Source organism: Trachypithecus francoisi, unplaced genomic scaffold (genome assembly GCF_009764315.1).
Source record: "Trachypithecus francoisi isolate TF-2019V2 unplaced genomic scaffold, Tfra_2.0 Contig01585, whole genome shotgun sequence".
Taxonomy (NCBI): Eukaryota; Metazoa; Chordata; class Mammalia; order Primates; family Cercopithecidae; genus Trachypithecus; species Trachypithecus francoisi.
In genome coordinates, this window is record NW_022681444.1 from 10,271,097 (window position 1) to 10,291,223 (window position 20,127).

Here is a 20,127-nt window from a genome sequence, read left to right on the forward strand (position 1 = left end):
CTGCAACTTCTGTTTCCCAGGCTCAAGCGATCCTCCCACCTCAGCCTCCAGAGTACCTGGGACAATAGGCATGTGTCACCACACCCAGCTTAATAATCAGTTTTTAAACATGTAGTTTTACTTAAAACCATAAAAACCCATTTTAATTTTACAAATGATGTGATTTGAAGAAATGTCACAAAATATACACAAATTTAATGGGAAAGTGGTTTTTTTTGTTTTTTTTTTTTGAGACGGAGCCTGGCTCTGTCGCTCAGGCTGGAGTGCAGTGACGCAATCTCGGCTCACTGCAGCCTCCGTCTCCAGGGTTCAAGCAATTCTGCCTCAGCCTCCCCACTACCTGGGATTACCGGTACCTGCCACCACGCTCAGCTAATTGTTGCATTTTAGTAAAGATGGGGTGATAGGGTTTCACCATGTTGGGCAGGTTGGTCTCAAACTCCTGACCTCAAGCAATCCACTTGCCTTGGCCTCCCAAAGTGCTGGGATTACAGGCGTGAGCCACCGCACCCGGCCGGAAAGCTGAATTTTTAAAAAGTGGTTTGACATTATAAAGGGCTTTGTCAATGTAAGTCGTTCTCAAGATGGGAGCTGGTGGGGTGCACATCAGCGTCACCTCCTTCAAAGCACCTGGCACTCTCCCTGCTTGGGGCCTATGGTGCTGAAGAGTAGGTACCCTGACCCTCAGATGAGCTAGAAAAGAAAAGGCTTTGGGACCACGGCATGTATCTGTGAATCCTGGCAGGGCCTGGACTGAGAGTTTCCAATTCTCCACATTCAAGAAGGAAGAGACAGAGTATCCTTTCTTGTTTGGTTATAATCCCAAACCATAAATGACTAACCATGAGAACCAGTTTAAATCCTTCTTTTTTTTTTTTTTTTTTGAGACGGAGTCTCGCTCTGTCGCCCGGGCTGGAGTGCAGTGGCCGGATCTCAGCTCACTGCAAGCTCCGCCTCCCGGGTTTTTACGCCATTCTCCTGCCTCAGCCTCCCGAGTAGCTGGGACTACAGGCGCCCGCCACCTCGTCCGGCTAGTTTTTGTATTTTTTAGTAGAGACGGGGTTTCACTGTGTTAGCCAGGATGGTCTCGATCTCCTGACCTCGTGATCCGCCCGTCTCGGCCTCCCAAGTGCTGGGATTACAGGCGTGAGCCACCGCACCCGGCCGGAAAGCTGAATTTTTAAAAAGTGGTTTGACATTATAAAGGGCTTTGTCAATGTAAGTCGTTCTCAAGATGGGAGCTGGTGGGGTGCACATCAGCGTCACCTCCTTCAAAGCACCTGGCACTCTCCCTGCTTGGGGCCTATGGTGCTGAAGAGTAGGTACCCTGACCCTCAGATGAGCTAGAAAAGAAAAGGCTTTGGGACCACGGCATGTATCTGTGAATCCTGGCAGGGCCTGGACTGAGAGTTTCCAATTCTCCACATTCAAGAAGGAAGAGACAGAGTATCCTTTCTTGTTTGGTTATAATCCCAAACCATAAATGACTAACCATGAGAACCAGTTTAAATCCTTCTTTTTTTTTTTTTTTTTTTGAGACGGAGTCTCGCTCTGTCGCCCGGGCTGGAGTGCAGTGGCCGGATCTCAGCTCACTGCAAGCTCCGCCTCCCGGGTTTTTACGCCATTCTCCTGCCTCAGCCTCCCGAGTAGCTGGGACTACAGGCGCCCGCCACCTCGTCCGGCTAGTTTTTGTATTTTTTAGTAGAGACGGGGTTTCACTGTGTTAGCCAGGATGGTCTCGATCTCCTGACCTCGTGATCCGCCCGTCTCGGCCTCCCAAAGTGCTGGGATTACAGGCTTGAGCCACCGCGCCCGGCCTCCTAAATCCTTCTTAATGGTTCCACAGAATATTGACTAGAAACAAAACAAAACCTTTCCTAATGGACCAATGGGACCTCACACCAGTAGCCACACTTCTGGAAGTCAGAAAGGCTGCAGCAGCCTCACCCTACTGTCTACCTTCCAAAACCAAAGGCCAAGCAATCCCTCAACATCCCTGCATCTGAAAGTCACTGATCCCCGAGCCCCATGATGCTCAACAACACGTAGAGGGCCTGTGCGCTGCAGCCCAGCTCTCCCTTACTTAGCAAGCAGTTAAGTTCAGATAGCGAGAGTGGTGGCCTCTCCAATCACAGGAACTGATTAAAATGCAAGAGCTATGTACAGTGAAGGCTCACAGTGAAGGTAAAGAGAGACAGCTTATAAACACAAGAGCCATGTTCAATCTCACTTCACAGATGAGAAATGCAAATGAAAACCACAAGGAAACTGACAGAAGCTTAAAGAGAAACAGGATCTTTATATAGTCTCAGAATGTCTCCCCACAGCCATTTCTTGCCACCAAAGGAAGAACCAGTATTTTTTTTTTTGAGACGGAGTCTCGCAGTCGCCCAGGCTGGAGTGCAGTGGCCGGATCTCAGCTCACTGCAAGCTCCGCCTCCCGGGTTTACACCATTCTCCTGCCTCAGCCTCCCGAGTAGCTGGGACTACAGGCGCCCGCCAACTCGCCCGGCTAGTTTTTTTTTGTATTTTTTAGTAGAGACGGGGGTTTCACCGTGTTAGCCAGGATGGTCTCGATCTCCTGACCTCGTGATCCACCTGTCTCGGCCTCCCAAAGTGCTGGGATTACAGGCTTGAGCCACCGCGCCCAGCCAGAACCAGTATTTTTATACAGTGGGGAAAAGAGGCAGATGCTGCCTTAGCCAAATAATCAAAACGAGAATCATGTGCCTCATGACATAATGCAGTGATAGAAAACATCAGGAATATGCTGTCCTCCTGCCAGAAGGACACAGCCTGAATCTCCTCAAGAGGAAATACTAGACAAGTGTCAACTGCGGACATTCGACAAAACACCTAGCCTGTATGCCTCCAATATTTCACTACCATCAACAGCAAAGAAGGACGATCTTCACAGATTAAAAGACAGTAAGGAAGGCCAGGCATGGTGGCTCACATCTGTAATCCCAGCACTTTGAGAGGGATTAAGGCCAGGAGTTCGAGACTAGCCTGGACAACATGGCAAAACCCCATCTCTTCACTTAAGGCCAGGAGTTCAAGACTAGCCTGGGCAATATGGCGAAACTCCATCTCTGCTAAAAATACACACACACACACACACACACACACACACACACACAAAAGGTTGGGTGTGGTGGCTCATGCCTGTAATCTCAGCAATTTGGGAGGCTGAAGTGGGTGGATCATTTGATGTCAGGAGTTTGAGACCAGCCTAGCCAACATGGTGAAACCTTGTCTCTATTAAAAATACAAAAATTAGCCAGGTGTGGTGGCAGTTACCTGTAATCCCAGCTACTCGGAGGCTGAGACAGGAGAACTGCTTGAACCCAGAAGGTGGAGGTTGCAGGGAACTGAGATCATGCTGTTGCACTCCAGCTTGGGCGACAAGAGTGAAAATCTGTCTCAAAAAAAAGAAAAAAGAAAATTAACTAATTGAAAAAAAAAAAAAAATTTAGCCAGGCAGGGTGGTGCATGCCTCTAATTCCAGCTATTCAGATGGCTGAGGCACAAGAATTGCTTGAACCCAGGAGGCGGAGGGTGCAGTGAGCCGAGATCACGTCATTGCACTCCAGCCTGGGCAACAGAGTGAGACGGTTGTCTCCAAAAACAAACAAACAAAAAAAAGGACACTAAGGAAATGGTACAGTTAAAGCGGGGAAATGCTACTAAGGACATCACTGGGAGGACTGGTGAAATCTGAATGTGGACTATGTTTTAGAGGGTGGTACTATATCATTGTGAAACTTCCTGATTCTCAGTTGTACTGTGGTGATGTAAAATAACATCCTAGCTTGGGAAGTGGTATCTGCCACTAACTCTTGAATGGTTATGGGAAACACTGTATTCCTTTGGAGGAGGGGGACAGGGATGATAAAGTTAATGTAGCAGAATGTTCAGAAGAGGCGACTCTGGGTGAAGGGGATGCGGGGTGCTTTCTGTTATTCTTACAACTTGTTTAGCTTCTTGAAGCCTTTAAGAGACTTTGCACACATTTCATTTGCCTTTCTTGAGTGTCTTCGGTGGCAGGTGGGCTGGAGGGAGGGCTGGTCTGATTTATTTGGTCCAGAGCACAGAGACTGGAAGTCTCGAATAAACACACACATGGCAGCTTTCCTGTTCTGTGGCGCTGGCATGCCACCCTGCGACCCATGCAGTGTTTCCTCACCCAAGACTGTGTCTTGGCGCTCTCTGTGCCCCATCACTGAGGGGCTTTCTCATTATTTTTTGTAGCTATAAAGAATTTCACTGTGGCCAGACGCGGTGGCTCACGCCTGTAATCCCAGCACTTTGGGAGGCCGAGGCGGGTGGATCACGAGGTCAGGAGATCGAGACCATCTTGGCTAACACGGTGAAACCCCGTCTCTACTAAAAATACAAAAAATTAGCCGGGCGTGGTGGTGGGCGCCTGTAGTCCCAGCCACTCGGGAGGCTGAGGCAGGAGAATGGCGTGAACCCGGGAGGCAGAGCTTGCAGCGAGCAGAGATGGTGCCACTGCACTCCAGCCTGGGCGACAGAGCAAGACTCTGTCTCAAAAAAAAAAAAAAAAAAAAAAGAATTTCATTGTATGGGTAAAATATATATATATAGCCAGTCCCCTATTAACAGGCATTTTGCAGTCAGTTACTTTGTATACAAGTCATTTCATGGATGTGTGAAGTTGTTTTGTAGAATGTAGTTCTAGAAATGGAATTACTTGATTCTAAATGGAATCACTAGAATTATTTGAATTTTGAAAGGTACTAAGGCTGCAAAGTATGTAAAATTTACCAAAAAAGATAACAATAATTGGAGGGAGTGAATGTAGATGTTTAGTAAGGATGGCTGGATTTTGACAGTTGCTAAATTGGGGTGATGGGAACATGAAGGTTCATTTATTTTGTTATCTGTCTAAAAGTTTCCTAATAAAGTTTCTGAAAAAATAATTGGGCATTGCTAATAAAGCAGTACTTAGAAGAAAACATATGGCCTTAAATGTGTATTACAAAGAAAGAAAAATGGCAAATGAGCTAAGAACCCATCTCAAGAAGTTGAAAAACAGCAGCAAGATAAACTCAAAGAGAGCTGAAGGGACGGTGTGGTAAGGAGCTGACATTAGAAAAATCACAAGATAGGGTCAATGCAATCAAAGCTGGTGTTTTGAAAAGACAATCTCTGGTAACTCCTATTCAAGGAGTAAAAAAAGAAAGTAGGTATAAATAGCCAACATTAGCCATCAGGACATTACTCAGATCCTGCGGACATTTTGCATAAACCATCTCTGGGAAATAGACACTGGTTTCCTGCAGGGCTGTGTGGCCGGTGAGTGGTGAGGCGACACTTTTTTTTTTTTTTTGAGACGGAGTCTGGCTCTGTCACCCAGGCTGGAGTGCGGTGGCCAGATCTCAGCTCACTGCAAGCTCTGCCTCCCAGGTTCACGCCATCCGCCTCCCAGGTTCACGCCGTTCTCCTGCCTCCGCCTCCCAAGTAGCTGGGGCTACAGGCGCCCGCCTCGTCGCCCGGCTAGTTTTTTGTATTCTTTAGTAGAGACGGGGTTTCACCGTATTAGCCAGGATGGTCTCGATCTCCTGACCTTGTGATCCGCCCGTCTCGGCCTCCCAAAGTGCTGGGGTTACAGGCTTGAGCCACTGCGCCCGGCCGAGGCGACACTTTTCACTGTGTTTCCTTTCATGTTTCTTTTTTCTTTTCTTTTTTTTTTTTTTTGAGATGGAGTCTTGCTTTGTGCCCAGGCTGGAGTGCAATGGCACGATCTTGGCTTACTGCAACTTCTGCCTCCTAGGTTTAAGCAATTCTCCTGCCTCAGCCTCCTGAGTAGCTGGGACTACAGGCACCTGCCATCATGCCCGGCTAAGTTTTGTATTTTTGTAGATGGAGTTGAACCATGTTGGCCAGGCTGGTCTTGAACTCCTGACCTCAGGTGACCTGCCCACCTTGGCCTCCCAAAGTGCTGGGAATACAGGCAAGAGCCACCGTGCCTGGCCTATGTTTCTTCAATTATGGACTACGTAATCTATTACCTATTCCAAAAAAAAAGGTAAAATTACACTGACCAGTCAAGTCCTTTTTCCTTACAGGTGGGGCATGATACTCAGTTCTGTATTTGAAATTGTTACACACAACTAAAATGTTCTAACTGGGAACCAACCAAGTCATTTAACCAGCGCTAAAGCACGGGGTCTCAGCAGGGTAGCACATCAGTCACCTGGAGCTCTGAACTATTCCGACGGCCAGACCCCACACCAGACCAATCCCATTCATGCGAAGCCAGACCCCTACGCCAGACCAATCCCCATTCATGTGGCACTTGTATTTTTTAAAAGTTCCCCAGATGATTTTGAAGTGAGAGCTAGGCTGAAAACCAGAGAATTGCTAGTGCTTACAAAGTTGCAAATTGGGTACACAAAGGTCACTGGAACTCCTGGATGTCTAGAGCGTGTGCTGTGTTGTCAACTGTCTGAAGTCCCCTGAGGCATGGGAGTCTGGCCTGCAGACCCACCTAGCCCACTGCTACCATCATTTTACTCACTGTCCTGGGCCACCTGGCCCCTTTCCAGTCCCCTGAATGTGCCCAGCCAGCGCTGGCTCAAGGTGTCTGCATTCACTACTCTGTCCGAATACCCTTCAGTCTCATCCCCGCATGGCTACCCTGCCACCGCTTCTGCTTCCAAAGTCTTCCCTAACCACCCTGATTGCCTCCAGTCCCTTCTACTCTATGTTTGTTTTCTTTTTGGTACCATGCTGTCTGAAATGAGCTTATTTGTTTACAGTCTCTTCCCAGAACTAAATGTGAGTTCCTAAAGTCCTTATTCATCACTACGTTTTGCGCCTGGTATACAGAAGGTAGTCAGTAATTATTATTAGTTTGATATCATTATCATCAATGTAGTTTTTAGGTTAATTCTGTACTATACAAAACTTGGTATTTGTGTCAGCAGAATGAACACTCTACCAGGCAAGGAACTTGGTTTTTGTTCAATGCTGTATCCCCAGAGCCTAGAAAAATGCCTGGCATATAGGCACTCGTATTTGGTGGGTGAAGAGTAATTCTGAACCTTTGATTTTTCAATAATTGGAATTGATAAAAGGTATGTACTGGGAAAATTCACTCCATTGTTACTAAAGTACCTATAATATCACCTCCAATGCCTGCCAAGGTCAACTAGACTACATGGTAATACTTCCTTACACAATTATTTTTCCACTGGAAAACTGAAATAGGAAGGAGGTGGGTGGGCCATCGGTATTATGCTCTAGCTAAAATCTAGCATCACAAAACACCTGAGGCGTGATGATCTATGTGACACTAAAAAAAGGGAAGAAAAATCAAAAACATATCCAACTAATGATGTATTTAATGTGATGAAAACCTGATCTGCCTAGCAGCTCAGAGCCTTTACATATACATTGCTCCTAAAATTATTGTTTCCTCTGCACTAACAAATTGGTTTCCTAGCAAATACACTGAATTTTTTTATTTTTTTTTGAGACGGAGTCTCGCTCTGTCACCCAGGCTGGAGTGCAATGGCACGATCTTGGTTCACTGCAACCTCCGCCTCCTGGGTTCACGCCATTCCCCTGCTTCAGCCTCCCGAGTAGCTGGGACTACAGGCGTCCCCTGCCTCAGCCTCCCAAGTGGCTGCGACTACAGGTGCCTGCCACCACACCCGGCTAATTTTTTGTATTTTTAGTAGAGACAGGGTTCACCAAATACACTGAATTTTAAGCACCACTTATACAAAATTCCAAATGCAGCATCATTATCAGCCCTGTAAGATGATAGAGAGTTATTATATTTATTAAGTCATCTCTATATTTTAATTAGTTTAATATTAAACAAATGGTCTTACCCTATGGCACTAGCAAGATCTTCCCAGTCTATTTCATTAGTATCTTCCACATTTATTTCATACAACCTGTGAGAAAAAATAAAAATTAAATTTTCAAGCAAAAATCAGCATGATAGCCATCCATCTTCATGGACACGTGGAGTGTTAAGAGCTGGAAGGTATCCATGCTTTCGCCCCATTCCAGCTCCCTCATTACACATGCACAGTGAGGTCAGCATCCCAGCCCAAGGTTAATCCAGGTCAGTGAGTTGTTGGGCTGCAGAGATGGGCTGAAAAGACCTCTCTCCTCCTTCTGAGCCCTTTGTGTGTCTCACCAAACCATGTTGCTTTCTTTTTTTTTTTTTGAGGCAGAGTCTCGCTCTGTCGCCCGGGCTGGAGTGCAGTGGCCGGATCTCAGCTCACTGCAAGCTCCGCCTCCCGGGTTTACGCCATTCTCCTGCCTCAGCCTCCCAAGTAGCTGGGACTACAGGCGCCCGCCAACTCACCCGGCTAGTTTTTTGTATTTTTCAGTAGAGACGGGGTTTCACCGTGTTAGCCAGGATGGTCTCGATCTCCTGACCTCATGATCCACCCGCCTCGGCCTCCCAAAGTGCTGGGATTACAGGCTTGAGCCACCGCACCCGGCCTTCCATGTTGCTTTCTCACAGCAAAAAACACCACCTCATCATTCAGCATAGACACACAGTAAGAGGACATCTGTACTATGTGACAGACATTGTGAAGGTCTTTTTATAAAATACTGGGTCTCGCTGTGTCACCCTGGCTGGACTGCAGTGGCGTGATCGTGGCTCACTGCAGCCTCAACCTCCTGGGCTGAGGCAACTCTCCCACCTCAGCCTCTCAAGAAGCTGGAACCATAAGCACGTGGCACCATGCCTGGCTAATTTTTTAGATTTTTTTTGTAGAGACAGTCTCCACATGTTGCTCAGGCTGGTCTCAAACTCCTGGGCTCAAGCAATCTTCCTGGCCTCCCAGTGTTGGGATTATTGGCACGAGGCACCACGCTGAGCCAGTTAAGACCTTCAAGTAGCCAGGCGCGGTGACTCAAGCCTGTAATCCCAGCACTTTGGGAGGCCGAGACGGGCGGATCACGAGGTCAGGAGATCGAGACCATCCTGGCTAACACGGTGAAACCCCGTCTCTACTGAAAATACAAAAAACTAGCCGGGCGAGGTGGCGGCGCCTGTAGTCCCAGCTACTCGGGAGGCTGAGGCAGGAGAACGGCGTGAACCCGGGAGGCGGAGCTTGCAGTGAGCTGAGATCTGGCCACTGCACTCCAGCCTGGGTGACAGAGCGAGACTCCGTTTCAAAAAAAAAAAAAAAGACCTTAAAGTGCACAAATTCATTTACAGGAACCCTCCCCCCGCCCTACAGACAGGGAAACAGTGCCAAGAGACTCAGTCATGGGCTCCAGATTGCATGACTAATAGGTGGGGCCAACACTGGAATCCAGGCCTGTTTGACTTGAGATGCGCTCTTGGATCTGCTAATCTATGCAGTCTCTCTAGCAGGGAAGACTGGGCGGGGGCATAGGAAAGAGGATCAGGAAACCCACAGTGAGCCTTAGGCAGGGCTCACGCGTGAGGCAGAGGGAAAGAAGGCGGACAGCAGGGCCAGAACCCACAGGCTTCTGCTGCTCTTTGCTGTTCCTCAGTCGACATGGGCCAGGTCCATGAGTCTCCCAGGCATCACAAAACGGGCCCATGTCTCCCTTTTCCTCGTCACCCTTCAACACTTTAGCGGGGACCCTGCATGGACCAGGAACTCAAAGACAAAACCAAAGACAAGCAAGGATGACACCAACAAGCTCATGCTGGAGCACAGGAGGGCTCTGTCTGAATCATTTGCCCCCATTTTCCAATGGGCGTAAATAATTTTATCCACATGAAATGCTTCAAAGACTAAAATAATTACATGGAGTACACAGTACGTTTCACATGTTATTTTCTTTTATCCTCCTGAAAGCACTAAGAGGTAGGTATGATTATCGTCATCCTCAGTAGATGAGTGAAGAGTAAACCGAGACTCAGAAGGGTAGGTCATACATGCGAGAAGTGCTGGAACAGGGATTTGGACCTTGGCAATCTCACTGCAGACTCTGCTGGGTTAACAACTTCTCTTTGGCTAGAGACAGAAACAGTTAAGAGGTGTCCATTTCGATTTTTCCTACCTTTCAATAAGGCTGACCTTGGCCCGCAGGGCATTAACGCCACAGTATATGCGCCGACCATTAGTCATCCTCTTGGTTAGAATTTCTGTCCTACATTAAAAGGAAGAAAAACACAGTTTAACACAGTTTACTTTCAAGGGTAGAGTTTTCATTAAAATTTCCTATATTTTTCTCATCTAAATTGCTCTTATTCAGAACCAACTTCTAACTTTTTTTTTTTTTTGAGACAGAGTCTGACTTTGTCACCCAGGCTGGAGTGCAGTGGCACGGTCTCAGCTCACTGCAACCTCCGCTGTCCAGGTTGAAGTGATTCTCCTGCCTCAGCCTCCCAAGTAGCTGGGATTACTTACAGGTGTGCACCACCATGCCCCGTTAATTTTTGTATTTTCAGTAGAGACAGGGTTTCATCATGTTGGCCAGGCTGGTCTCGAACTCCTGGCTTCAAGTGATCCACCTGCCTAGGCCTCCCAAAGTGCTGGGATCACAGGCATGAGCCATAGTGCCTGGCCCTCAATTATTTTGACTATTTATACACAGACAGGCATTGCTCTTATTACCATTACCAGCCTTGGAACATCAAATAAGACAAATTTAGTAAAGTGAGAAATGATTTAATGATTCCTCTAATGCCAAAGCTAGTGGCTGCAGGCTGACTGAAGTTTCTAGTAAAGGCAGTGACCCAATTAAAAAGATTTTAAAAGTACTTACCTTGAATAGCAAAATTTGTCACAATCTGATAGATCATTAGCTGTCATATTTACATTCTTGGTAATGGAGATACATGATCCACACGCTGATCAACACCACTGTGGCTCTTAGTGAGAGCCATCCATGTTTACAGAGTTGAAATGTACCAATGGAGGTCATTTCAATGTTACACAAGGTAAACATACACTCAGAGTTTAAGTTTACTATTTTTTATCTCAAATTCATAGCTAAATCTTGCATGTTATCTTAATTATGTTGATCCTGAACCAGTACTACCCTTAATGATCACCATGTCCTCTTTTTAACATTGGTATGTCATCCTCCAATTGAGCCTTATAATTCACTCTTCCTTTTTTTTTTTGAGATGGAGTCTTGCACTATTGCTGGGACTGGAGTGCAATGGCGCGATCTCGGCTCACTGCAACCTCCGCCTCCCAGGTTCAAGCAATTCTCCTGCCTCAACCTCCTGAGTAGCTGGGATTACAGATGCCCATCATCACGCCGGCTAGTTTTTTTGTATTTTTAGTAGAGACAGGGTTTCACTATGTTGGCCAGGCTGGTCTCGAACTCCTGACCTTGTGATCCACCTGCCTCAGTCTCCCAAAGTGCTGGAATTACAGGTATGAGCCACCATGCCCGGCCCTCACTCTTCCTTCTTTTAGCTGAAAATAGACAGTAGAAAGAGCTCTGGTTCCTTCAACATTTCCTGTTCTTTGGAGTTTATTTCCCTGGAGTTGTAAGGTATATAAGCAGTGTGAGCTAGGAGTCTGCTCTTAACATAAAATATGCCTACTCTGGATTTCACTCCTACTACTTATTATTCAGGAGCCACTGAGTGCCCTTCGTGTGCAAGGTGGGGGGTCATGAGCATGCAGAACCACTGGTTTCAGGAGTTCGCTGCAGCTGGACATCCAGCTGTGCGACTCTCCAGGTCCTGGAAAACCTATATCCAGCAAAGAATGTGTGGCAAGAGCAGGACTGAAACTATCTCCATGTGACTGATGTAGCCAGGAGCACGCCTACCTCACTTCATCTGAGGAACCACAGAAGCAGAAAGCACATTAGAAGGGCAGAGCTGTGGCCGGGCATGGTGGCTCAAGCCTGTAATCCCAGCACTTTGGGAGGCCGAGACGGGCAGATCATGAGGTCAGGAGATCGAGACCATCCTGGCTAACACGGTGAAACCCCGTCTCTACTAAAAAATATGAAAAACTAGCCGGGCAAGGTGGCGGGCGCCTGTAGTCCCAGCTACTCGGGAGGCTGAGGCAGGAGAATGGTGTAAACCCGGAAGGTGGAGCTTGCAGTGAGCCGAGATCGCGCCACTGCACTCCAGCCTGGGCAATAGAGCGAGACTCCATCTCAAAAAAAAAAAAAAAAAAAAAAGGGCGGAGCTGTTACTGATCACTACACTTGTGATTTCTCTCTGCATGTTAGTTTTCTATCTTTTTTCTATATATATATATATAAATATTTTTTTTTTTTGAGGCGGAGTCTCGCTCTGTTGCTGGGGCTGGAGTGCAGTGGCCAGATCTCATCTCACTGCAAGCTCCGCCTCCCGGATTTACGCCATTCTCCTGCCTCAGCCTCCCGAGTAGCTGGGACTACAGGCGCCTGCCACCTCGCCCGGCTAGTTTTTGTTTTTAGTAGAGACGAGTTTCACCATGTTAGCCAGGATGGTCTCGATCTCCTGACCTTGTGATCCGCCCGTCTCAGCCTCCCAAAGTGCTGGGATTACAGGCTTGAGCCACCGCGCCCGGCCAATATATTTTTATTTTTATTGTTTTGAGACAGAGTCTCGCTCTGTTGCCTAGGCTGGAGTACAGTGGTGCGATCTCAGCTCACTGCAACTTCCACTTCCTGGGTTCAAGCGATTCTCCTGCCTCAGCCTCCAAGGTAGTTGGGATTACCGGTGGCTGTGAGCCACCACACTTGGCTAATTTTTGTATTTTTGGTAGATACAGGGTTTTGCCACATTGGCCAGGCTGGTCTTGAACTCCCGGCCTCTTGAACTTTTGTATTTTTGGTAGATACAGGGTTTTGCCACATTGGTCAGGCTGGTCTTGAACTCTCGGTGTGTTGAACTTTTGTATTTTTGGCAGATACAGGGTTTTGCCACATTGGCCAGGCCGGTCTTGAACTCTTGATCTGCCTGCCTCAACCTCCCAAAGGGCTGGGATTACAGGTGTGAGCTACCACGCGCAGCCCCTGTCTTTTTTTCTAATGCTGCCAACAGATTGCTACCTTGTTTTATTAAAGACTTAGAAAGAGAGTAAAGAAATCAGAAGTCAATAGTCAGTTTTAAAAAGGTTCAAGTTCTTTAGGAGGAAAGCACACACTCTTCAATGCATCAGGGCTAGTTACGTGCTAATTTAAATCAGAGAGTGATACGGAAGCAGCGGGGGCAGCAGACGAGACATGATTGTTCTTGACATGTAAGCTTCCACACAGCAGTTACGCAGATATTCTTGGTAACCTCAGCTCTCCACAGAAGCTAGAGAGATAGAGAAAGAGAGAGGGAAGAACTTACCACTTACTTTTACACTGCATCCAATTTCTGGTTTGCACTTTAGCTTCTACTTCTACCCAAGATATGCCCTTGTAGAGTTTTTCCCGTACAATTGAGAGGCAACTTTCAGGATTGTCTTGGAGTTTGGAATCCACCTCTTTTAACTCCTGGGGAGACATTTTCTTTAGAATCACTTCTTCAACAGCCTTGATTAGTTTCTGGGTTTCAGACTTACTCCAAGCACCACGGTTTCTTTCTGTAGATACAAAAAGATGGTCTTATAGTTGCTAATCTATTTGCTTTCAAACACAATATTAAAAATGAAATGATAAATCAGATACTTTTCAGAAAATAATGGGCATCTCAATTATACAGACATGAAACAAACACAATTATGTGCATATTAAAATGAAATTACTAACATGGTCATGGATTTTTTTTTTTGAGACGGAGTCTCGCTCTGTTGCCCAGGCTGGGAGTGCAGTGGCGCGATCTCGGCTGACTGCAAGCTCCCCATCCCAGGTTCACGCCATTCTCCTGCCTCAGCCTCCCCAGTAGCTGGGACCACAGGCGCCCGCCACCACGCCCGGCTAATTTTTTGTATTTTTTATTAGAGACAGGGTTTCACCATGTTAGCCAGGATGGTCTCAATCTCCTGACCTCGTGATCCACCCGCCTCGGCCTCCCAAAGTGCTGGGGTTATAGGCGTGAGCCACCGCACCCAGCTGCTCATGGATTCTTTTTAAGAACTAAAGCCGGAAATTATTAAATAAGTCCTTTCTTAAAGCATTGTTTTATTTATTTCAAAACAGTTGTTCATCCTGTTTCGGAGAACAATGTCTCCCTCATGAAACTGTGAGGTTCCCAAACGTTTAATGGGGAAAAAAAGCCAGCCACATGGCTTTTATGTTATGTACATGTCTCTTGGACAAGAGTTCCTAGTGTAACAATAATAGCCACAGTGATACCAACACAGTACTTGATGAAGGCACTTGAGAATTTCTGAAGCCAATTATCTATGGCAGATGCCCACAGTATCCATGGCTCACCCTTCTTCACTAGAGACATTCACAGTCACACACAGACTGAGGCCTTAGAAAGTAGGGAGTCTCACACTGGCAGCTGCTTGGCTGTGCTTTTGGTAACATTCCACAGAATGTTACATGTTCCCCTCAGTAACAATTTGGATGACAATTTAAAAATCAAGCGATTTCCAAGAAAGAAAAAAAGATAGCTAGAGTTCACAAAATTAAAAAAAAAAAAAAATTCAAGATTTTTCCTTTATTTCTTGGAAATGTGAAGAACTGGCTGCAAGGCACTACCTGTGTGGCCGGAGTATGTGAGCCCCTGTGCTAAACAGAAACCCGATAAGGAGTGTCTTCTTAAAGGAAACCTTTTAAGAAAGAGGAGATAGAGACAGGAGGTCACCAACACTGGTTCTGAGAAAAGTTCCCACCTGACAGGCACGAACTGCATGCCTTCCTCCCACCCAAGGTGTCCCGTGCCACCGCGGGAAAGTGACCCTCCGCCCAGGCTCTCCCACCACCAGTTTCTTGGGTTCACTTGGCAGTTACATTTGCACAGAGTTATCGAAGTGTGGTAAAAATCAGCCTAGTGGGTAAAGGTTGCATGGCTTCACTGAATACATGAGGAAACCAAATGAATTAGTATAGAGAATAGCTTAACACACAAAGCTGTTGCAGAAGACAGGTCTGCGGTGATTTCTGGGCATTGGATCAGTTATGGCTGAACCAGGCCTGTCAGGGCTTATTTCTTCAGCGAGGTGGGCACTGGTGGCTGCCACTTACGACTGCTGATCTGCGAGAACTTCAGGGCAACGGAGAGGCTACTTCGGGCCACCATCTCACCAATCGTCTTCCAGTCATTCCCAAGGAGAGAATGGTACATCTTTAACTTCTCAGTGTCTCCTTCGCTATACCTAACAGAAAGGGAAAACATTTCCCAAGTTTAAACTAACTATCAGATTAAATACGGTATTCTCATCCCAGTACGCAGCAATTGTGGGAAAAGCTAAATGGCATAGGCTGTCAGGGAACCCGGTCAGAGCTCTCTTCACTTCCTGTTGGCCTCTCAGTGGTGGTCATCCTATCAATCAATCACTGAAGCCGAGACCAGAGGCCTGGTTCAACTGAACAGCAGCCAGAGCAATCACTTAGCCCTTCTTCAGCTCAGAGCCTCTGTCCCTGTGGTGGAAATGGCTTTCCTCTACCCCACCTGGACAGTGCCTGCACGCTCGCCAGTGCAGTTTAAACGGTGCATTTTCAGGGAACGCTTCCCTGACTCCCTTAGCCTGAAGTCCCCCTGTTGATTGCTCCTGGAGAACACTGTGCTTCTCTTTCATAGCACTGGTCACAAACCGCACTCACACATGCACAGGCTCTCTTGTTCACGCCTCTTCCTCTAGACCAGCACTGCCCAACAGAAACATAATACGAGCCTCTTACGGATTTTAAGTTTCCTAGTAGTCATAGGAAAATTCACTTTAACCTGGTTTTAATAAAAGGAACTTTAAGAATATATTTTTTACATGGGCATTGCGTGATGAAAAACAAAAACAAAAAATAATATATTTCCTTGAACTCAAGATATTAAAAATGCTATCATTTCAACATGTCATCAGTATCAAAAAATATCAATGATATATTTTACATTCGGTTCTTCATCTGGAGCCTTCAAAACCCAGCATGTGTTTTACTCTGACAGCATGTCAATGTGGACTAACTACATTTCAAATGTTTGACAGGCCCAGGAGGCTGCTGGTCACCATACTGGAAGACACAGCTCAAGAAGGGAAGTTCCATGAGGGCAGAGACCTTGTCGGTTTCATATACTATGGTATCCATAATGCTTGACAAACAGGCATTCCATAAACATACAACAAATGGCTTACTGTAAATATGTAACTACTTAAGACATGTAAAGTGCATTCATCCTACATAAAAATACATAAAGTACTAAAAAAAGCACTATGATATTACAAATGGATTTTCAGATTAAAAACCTAAATAAGTAAATAAAAAGCAATCTTTACAACATCTTCAGATTCCTATCTGAATAGGAATGGTGGTTTATGTCATCACTAAGGCAACACAAAAGAAATCCTAGAAAAATACAATTTCTTTTTTTTTTTTTTCTTTGAGACAGGGTCTGGCTCTGTCACCCAGGCTGGAGCACAGTGGCATGATCATGGCTCACTGCAACCTCCACCTCCTGGGATCAAGCAATCCTCCCAGCTCAGCCTCCCAAGTAGCTGGGACTACAGGTGCATGCCACCATACCAGGGTAATTTTTGTATTTTTTGTAGAGCCACATTGCCCAGGTTTGTCTCAAACTCCTAATCCAGTGATCCACCTGCCTTGTCCTCCCAAAGTGCTGGGATTACAGGCATGAGCCACCACACCCAGCCAAAAATAAACAATAACATCGTAGCATTTTCAGACATTTGTCTGTAAATGCAGCGTATGGTGAAAAGAAACTGGTTATTCTTCACTATTTTTTTTTCAGATGGAGTCTTGCTGTGTTGCCCAGGCTGGAGTCCAGTGGCATGATCACCGCAACCTCTGCCTCCCAGGTTCAAGCAATCTTCCTGCCTCAGCCTCCCAAGGAGCTGGGATTATCAGCGTGCACCACCACACCCAGTAAATTTTTGTATTTTTAGTAGAGATAAGGTTTCACCATGTTGGCCAGTCTGGTCTCGAACCCCTGACCTCAAGTGATCCGCCTGCCTCAGCATCTCAAAGTGTTGGGAATTACAGGTGTGAGCCACCATGCCTGGTCTATTCTTCACTACTAAGAATCATGGCTGTCAGCCAGGTATGGTGGCTCAAGCCTATAATTCCAGCACTTTGGAGGCCGAGGCAGGAGGATCACTTGAGGTTAGGAATTCGAGACCAGCCTGGTCAACATGGTGAAACCTCGTCTCTACTAAAAATAAAAAAATTAGCTGGGTGTGGTGACACATGCCTGTAGTCCCAGCCTCTTGGGAGGCTGAGGCAGGAGAATCACTTGAACCCAGGAGGTAGAGGTTACAATGAGCCAAGATCGCACCACTGCACTCCAGCCTGGTGACAGAGTGAGACCCTGTCTCAAAAAAAAAAAAAAAGAAAAAGAAAAAGAAAAAGAAAGGCCAGGCCAGGTGTGGTGGCTCATGCCTGCCTGTAATCCCAGCACTTTGGGAGGCCGAGGCGGGCGGATCACAAGGTCAGGAGATAGAGACCATCCTGGCTAACACAGTGAAACCCCGTCTCTACTAAAAATATACAAAAAAAATTAGCCAGGCATGGTGGCGGGCGCCTGTAGTCCCAGCTACTCAGGAGGCTGAGGCAGGAGAATGGCGTGAACCCGGGAGGCGGAGGTTGCAGTGAGCCCAGATCGTACCACTGCACTCTAGCCTGGGCGACAGAGTGAGACTCCGTCTCACAAAAAAAAAAAAAAAAAAAATTGCCAGGCATGATGGCTCACATAATCCCAGCACTGTGGGAGGCTGAGGTGGGTGGATCACCTGAGGTCAGGAGTTCGAGACCAGTCTGACCAATATGGTGAAACCCGTCTCTACTAAAAATACAAAAATTAGCTGGGTGTGGTGGTGGGCGCCTGTAGTCCCAGCTACTCGGGAGGCTGAGACAGGAGAATTGCTTGAACCCGAGAGGTGGAGGTTGCAGTGAGCCGAGATTGCGCCATTTCACTCCAGCCTGGGTGACAGAGCGAGACTCTGTCTCAACAAAACAAAACAACAACAAAAATTCAAAATTAAAATAATGCTAATTCTTTGATTTTTTTACTTTCTACTTTTTTCAGTCAGAAATTGCATGTTATAAAAATATTCGAAGGGTAAATAATCACCACAACACAAATAATACAGTACAAACAGATGACCTGATAAATTATTAGAATGACTCTAAAAATTACTCTAAAAAGTGCATTGCTCTATGTGTGTCACAGGTGGAAATATATTATCTCAGCTGCCACCATTAACCTGCCAAAAGCATTCTCGTAAGTCCCATTTAAAATGTTACCTTTAGTGGTTTTTCTTAAAGTTCTGTTCACAACTGTCTAACCTTGGGGTTGGGGAAAAATAGGCAGGGCAGGTCTCAGTCTGTGGATGAACTTCCCTCACCTAAAGCTGACTTCTTTCAATAAAAAATTTAAAAAGGAAACTGAGCCGGGCGCGGTGGCTCAAGCCTGTCATCCCAGCACTTTGGGAGGCCGAGACGGGCGGATCACGAGGTCAGGAGATCAAGACCATCCTGGCTAACACTGTGAAACCCCGTCTCTACTAAAAAAATACAAAAAAAAAAAAAAAAAAACTAGCCGGGCGAGGTGGCGGGCGCCTGTAGTCCCAGCTACTCAGGAGGCTGAGGCAGGAGAATGGCGTAAATCCGGGAGGCAGAGCTTGCAGTGAGCTGAGATGCGGCCACTGCACTCCAGCCCGGGCGACAGAGCGAGACTCCGTCTCAAAAAAAAAAAGAAAAGGAAACTGAGGTGACATCAAGGTTGGAAGTTTAGGTAATGCCCTATGTCTTGGTTTACAATCACAGAGCTAAGCAGAACTCAGCTGCCACCAGAAGATTTAAGAAACCTGCCTCTCAGAGAGAGGTCAAGTAGTTGAGTAGAAGGTAGTTTTGGGGGGCTCTTGGAATCCAAGCTAACACCTTCCTGCTTCTCCTTCTGTCCTTGAGCAGAGTGCTAACATACTAACCCAAACACTCGGTCTACGTTTGGTGTGTTTTTAAATGTGGAATGTTGGAAGCACATTATAATCGGACATTGTATTTGGGGAAAAGGAAGGAGAGAATGACAACCGGGTTAAGCACCCTGGGTTGATACCACTGAACTGCACTGAACGGACCTAATAATCCCAGCGCTTACCTCCACCTTCAAATAGTTACTAAAAACCCACAGCACTCTGCTAAGTGCTGAAGGCAACATCTGTCAAGATGGGATGTTTGGGTTCACAAGGAGATTACGAAGTAAGCAGAGAGCAGAGCAAACAGGAGTAACAGCACATGAGGCAGCGTATGGAGAGTGCTAAAGAAAAAGTGCAGAGAAAGCTGCAGATGCAGGAAACAGGTCACTAAGGCTTCACTAAAGAGCTGAGAATGGAAAAGGGCCTTGAAGATGCACACATTTGACACACCATCTGGCTTCACACACACAAATCTTCATAATTTTTACTGTGAATCCACTGCTGTGAATGTTTTGATTTATGGTATCAGCAAAGACTAGAGAAACGTTCTGTCTCAAGCTGCTAAGACTTTTTTCTTACCTGCCTTTGTAATTGTTGACATCGAACATCTTCTTTGCTCGATAGTATATAAGTTTCCAGGGCCGGGCAATGTTCCTACCTAAAGTCAGAAGAAAGGTGATCAGAGGGGCTCACGTGACATGAAGTCACAATTGTAAAAGGAACTCAGAACAGCCCTTGTAACCACATGAACTATCCTAAGCCCCGTGTTAAGGCTGGGATTTCCTGTGTCCTGAACAAAGCTGTCTTGAAGAGCAGATATACACAATCACCAGTTTCCTTGGAGATCTCCGAAAACTAAATGCTGAGTACCCCGAGGCTCCAGCTTCCCGTCTATGCAATTTGTGGAAAGAATCCTTACAAGACAAAGTAATTTTAACATGATTTGATCGGCCGGGCGCGGTGGCTCAAGCCTGTAATCCCAGCACTTTGGGAGGCCGAGACGGGCGGATCACGAGGTCAGGAGATCGAGACCATCCTGGCTAACACGGTGAAACCCCGTCTCTACTAAAAAGTACAAAAAACTAGCCGGGCGACGTGGCGGCGCCTGTAGTCCCAGCTACGTGGGAGGCTGAGGCAGGAGAATGGCATGAACCCGGGAGGCGGAGCTTGC

At 46.5% G+C, this 20,127-nt stretch overlaps 1 protein-coding gene across 4 annotated transcripts in view; it reads right to left on the reverse strand.

The window, feature by feature from the left end:
* TTF1 (transcription termination factor 1) overlaps nt 1-20,127 on the reverse strand; it is a 40,272-nt gene that overhangs the window by 9,285 nt on the left and 10,860 nt on the right. For 3 of the 4 annotated variants that reach the window (XM_033194827.1, XM_033194812.1, XM_033194820.1), the window contains exons 5-9: nt 19,536-19,614; nt 15,058-15,188; nt 13,271-13,505; nt 10,036-10,125; nt 7,866-7,931 (exon numbers count right to left, since the gene is read on the reverse strand). In XM_033194827.1, coding sequence (XP_033050718.1) covers nt 7,866-7,931; nt 10,036-10,125; nt 13,271-13,505; nt 15,058-15,188; nt 19,536-19,614 — 601 coding nt within the window. The remainder of the gene's footprint in view (nt 1-7,865; nt 7,932-10,035; nt 10,126-13,270; nt 13,506-15,057; nt 15,189-19,535; nt 19,615-20,127) is intronic. The other variant, XR_004433308.1, reaches the window with a different exon arrangement.